Source organism: Equus asinus, chromosome 4 (genome assembly GCF_041296235.1).
Source record: "Equus asinus isolate D_3611 breed Donkey chromosome 4, EquAss-T2T_v2, whole genome shotgun sequence".
In the NCBI taxonomy this organism is placed as follows: domain Eukaryota; kingdom Metazoa; phylum Chordata; class Mammalia; order Perissodactyla; family Equidae; genus Equus; species Equus asinus.
The window spans coordinates 33,560,498-33,564,911 of NC_091793.1; the positions used below are offsets into that span (position 1 = coordinate 33,560,498).

At 51.4% G+C, this 4,414-nt stretch overlaps 1 protein-coding gene across 1 annotated transcript; it reads right to left on the reverse strand.

Moving 5' to 3' along the window:
• Positions 1-931: 931 nt before the first annotated feature.
• Positions 932-3,561, reverse strand: BTG1 (BTG anti-proliferation factor 1). The gene is made up of 2 exons (XM_070507050.1): positions 3,107-3,561; positions 932-2,242 (listed from the first exon to the last, which is right to left on the reverse strand). The coding sequence occupies exons 1-2, from the start codon at positions 3,252-3,254 to the stop codon at positions 1,875-1,877; spliced, it is 516 nt and encodes a 171-aa protein (XP_070363151.1). The 5' UTR covers positions 3,255-3,561; the 3' UTR covers positions 932-1,874.
• Positions 3,562-4,414: the final 853 nt, after the last annotated feature.

Sequence of the window (4,414 nt, forward strand, 5' to 3'; positions counted from 1 at the left end):
GCTGCTTGTATTCTGAACACCTGCATGTTTAGCTGTGTATTCCTGTGCAGTCTACAAAACCAGAGCAAATTCAGAAATAAATTCCAAAATTTATTTGGGACTACTGATTTCAAGTAACCTAGACGGCATAGTATTTCCAGTGTGAATATGTTTACGTCTATGACGCAAAAAAGTCACTATATGTTAAGCTACTCAACCGTGTAGTGAAAAAGTCAGAAGTTTCCATTTTCAATTTCCACTGAAAAACCACGTTATCCTCTACATACCAACAACTCTTTATCCTATGGGGGAGTGGAGTAATCTACACTCCAGCGTTCAGTGTTCATTTGTTTCATTTAGGGTCTTAAATTTACCTGAAATAAAAGTCTCAAAAGTGAGAAGTCAAACAGCATTTCAACTTGAGAATAAAAATTTATAAACGTACCTTTTGTTGAATTCCAGTTTAAGGGATTTTTATGTAAATCTTGCAGCTGATGAAAAACAAGCACCCCATCTCTGCAGTGATTAGCCTGGTCTTTAAGACTATGGGTCACCTGCCCCAGGGTTTTCTAAGGAACAAGGAATCCATGGGGCAAAATAACTGTTTTTCAAAGGTGGGCCAGAATGGAACATTTATGTCTTCACTTCAACAGGGAAGCAATGAATGTCATCCTTTGAGTATCCCTTTTTTTAGTAGATGTTACCTTTGTCTTTTGTCCTCATTTCATGCGATTAGCCTGGGAATGTGTCCACGTTTTGAGAGATTTTATAAAAAAAGTCACCCCTGTGTTTCCTCTAACACCTTAATACATATACACAGAACACTTCGCTCCTAATCAAACGTCTTCCAGCATGACCAGTGTGCAACTGACATTCACATAGCTTATAGAACCTAAGTCTTCTGGGAATTATTTTTTTTAGCTGAACCTCCATAATCATGACAAGAGATTGATTAAAATGCCAAGATAAGAAACAATTTATTATAGAGAGAAGAAAAATTTCTCATCCAAAATATAGAAATCTGTACAACTTTGCCACAATCAATATACATGAACTGTACAAATTTACACCAGTTCATAATTTACCAAATAAAAGATGACTAACAAAGTTCACAAAATAGATGGTGGTTTGTGGAAAAGACTTTTACCCAATTAAGTACAAGGAAAGTTACAAACCAGACCTCCACTTTCTAAAAATAAGAAGTTTACTCAGTCTTAGAAAACTACAAGCTAGCAAATGTACAGAGAGCTGGCTGGTGCTAACACCACAGTTGAGACAGTGTCTTTTTAAAGGTCTTTTTTAAAGCCTGTTGCCATGGCAGATTCTGGTCACTTGCTACTTTCAAGGCCAAAAACACAATACAAGGTCTGACCATTTCCCCAGGTCATGCTTACTAGTTTGTCTTATGTACATTTATACATATTTAAGTGCTAGGTAAAAGTCTTGTCATAAAACTTCCAGTACTACCATGTTTAAAATGTTGAGCTTTCCTATTGAGCTGCCAAAAGGTTAACAATTTTCAAGTGTAATAGTGCAAATTTCCTCTGCGAGATCTACTGCAGAGAAAGGTTCTTTGAAATACAGATTTGTGTTAAAGGGACTCACGTAAAAATTTAGGTCTAACATCTGGGAGAAAGTGAAACCATCCTGGGACTTCACTCCCTAGCAATTAAAGTGATAATTAACTTGGACTCACAGGCTATTAAATCATTGAAAGGTACTGTCCAAACTATGGCACTGTCACTTAAAAAATTTTTTTACCACTCTATCTTGTGCCAGATCTTCACAGCTGTGACATGGTTTAAATTCCATAATCCATCCCCAAGAGGAGCCCACCCAAAGCAAAAATCAAATTTATCCATCCATTATAAGATGATCCATCCATAGACTATATCTTAACCTGATACAGTCATCATATTGTAGTTCTTGGAAGGGCTTGTTCTGCCCAAGAGAAGTTCCTCCTTACAGCTGATTCTGCTGTCTACCATTTGCACGTTGGTGCTGTTTTGAGTGCTACCTCCTGCTGGTGAGGCTTCATACAGCACACAGATGGAGCCATCCTCTCCGATTCTGTAGGACACTTCGTAGGGGTCAACCCAGAGTGTGAGTTCACTTGGGAGAAGCCTGAACAGCTCCTGACTGCTCAGTCCAATCCGCTGTGCTGCCTGTCCAATCAGAGGATCCATTTTATGGTTGATGCGAATACAACGGTAACCTGATCCCTTGCATGGCTTTTCTGGGAACCAGTGATGTTTGTAATGTTCTATAGAAGAAAAGAACAGAGAAACAATGCTTAGGTCGTTACTGTGCGCTCCCGCGGCAGTTTCCTTCCTCCGCTGGCTCCTCGCAAGAGTGAAAATGCAAACTCCCCAACTTTTGAAAAAGCCCCGCACCGCAGGCGCTGCAGTGCGTGTGCGGGGTGGGGAAAGCGCGGGCAGAGGTTTAGAAACGACGCCTTAGGACAGGACAAAACCATCTCCGGAACCGACCGAGTGAGCCGCCAAAACAGGAACGAGGCGCGCGGCCCCGGCCAGACGCGAACCTGTTTACTTTCTCCACCCCACCCCAGCCGCACACAATGGGGTTTATGGTCTTGGAAGAAAGAAGCGCCACCGGACTGTTAAGCCCGAAGGGAAGAAAAACAAGCAACCCTAAACCACGCTCTGGGCAGGGCTGTAATTGCACCGGTGACAAATCCGATGATTAATAGGCAGGGGCAGGAGGCGCGGGGAGCCGGCACGTCCGTCCCGGGCTGGCTCCGGTGCAGCGGGCGGCGCGAGGTCCCACCCGGGGCCCGGGCGCCGAGCCCCCACCGGCTGGAGGGGATTAGGGCGAGAGGACGTCGAACTAACCCCAGGCCCGCGGCTCCTTTGTCCCCCGATCGGCGGCCCGTCCGCGGCCCGCAGTCCCGCCCCGGGTGGCTTTAGTTTCTTTGTTGTGTCTGTTTCCTTCTCCCCTCCGTCGGCCAGCCAGGGAAGAGGGGGCGCCCCAGACCCAGCCCCCAGACCCCGGCTGGGCGCCGCGTTAGCTGCCGCCCAGCGCGCCGGCCCCGGGACGCCGCCGAGGCTCCCACCGGCCCGCCCGCTCCGGACCCCCGGCGCCCGCGCCCTGCCCGCGGCCCGCTCACCTGCCAGCAGCTCCTGCAGGCTCTGGCTGAAGGTCTGCAGCTGTCGCTCGCTCGTGAGCCCCTTGGTGCGGAGGAACTTGGAGATGAAGGACACGGCGGCGGCGATCTCGCCTATCATGGTGGCGGCCCGAGTGTAGAAGGGATGCATGGGGGCGGCGGACGGGGGCGGCCCGGGGCGGCCGGGGCTCGGCGGCGCGGCCCCGACGGCGGAGCGGCCACCCCGGGCTCCCTCCCAGGACAGAGGGCTGAGAGGGAGAGAGAGCGTGAGGGGCGGACGGCTACTTTTTTTTCTCTTTTCTTTAGAGTCAAAAAGTTCTTTTCGAGACGAGAGGCGGCAGGAAAGAGGAAGAGACGAGCGACGGCGGCCCGGTCACATCGCTCGGACTTCCCCAGCCGCCTCCGCCTCCAGCGTCGCAGCCTCCGAAGATCCCAACAGCGGCATTTCCAGCTCCGACGGGCGAAGAGGGGCAGGCGCCGTGCAGCACTTTTTATAGCGCCGCGGAAAGGAAGTGGCGTAGCTGGAGCGTGACGGCCGACCCCAGCCAATCCGGAGATCGCACCATTGTGACGCAAGCAGATTCGGAGCCGGAGGGGGCGGGAAAAGGGGCCAGGGGGCGGGGCCAGAGGCCGCGAAGAGAGGGAGGAGCTGACGTAATCCGCTTGTAAACAAATAAACCCCGAGTGGCGGCCAGAGAACTGGGAGCTGTGGCGGGGCATGGAGGAAACCGGAGGGTGAGCGTCTGAAAGCACCGCCCACAGCCCTGGCTCCTCCTTCCCCCTTCAGCTACTCGAGGCCCTGCGCCAGGGCATCCTCTGCAAGTGTGCGCTGCCCGGGCTTGCTAGCGAGGAGTCTAAGTGCTGTGCACATAAAAGCCGCCCCGCTCAGGCTGTCTACACGCGCGCCGGCTGCTCGGCTCGGGCTGCAGCTCCACGGCGCTAGCCGCCTTGAGTACTCAGTGTTTACATCCCGTCCCCGCTCCAGGTCTACGCGGCTTGCTCCACAAGCCGGAGGAGCGTGCGGAGCAGCGGGATGCGGGTGCCTGTGCTGAAGGTGCGGGGGGCGCGCAGCGAGGGTGCGGAGAAAAGTGGAGGGGACGGGCTCTCGAGGGGCTTTCTGCAGCTTCAGAGAGCCCCGGTCTCCTCGCAGACGTGCAGCCAACGCCACGGAGCTGTTTCTGCTCCATCCTCGAGGAGAAATGGGAGGATGTCTTTGTGAAAGTTTAATTGCAAAATAAATGAAAGGTTAGTAAGCCTTTTGTGGTTAGTTTCAGTAACTTCTGGAGTCAAAGGAGAGAAGAGTGGAGACCT

Excerpts from the sequence above, each read along its gene's own strand:
- BTG1 (XM_070507050.1), bottom strand. The coding sequence starts at position 3,254 with ATGCATCCCTTCTACACTCGGGCCGCCACCATGATAGGCGAGATCGCC. Across the intron at positions 2,243-3,106 it reads CCTGCAGGAGCTGCTGGCAG|AACATTACAAACATCACTGG; the intron begins GTGAGCGGGCCG and ends TTTCTTCTATAG.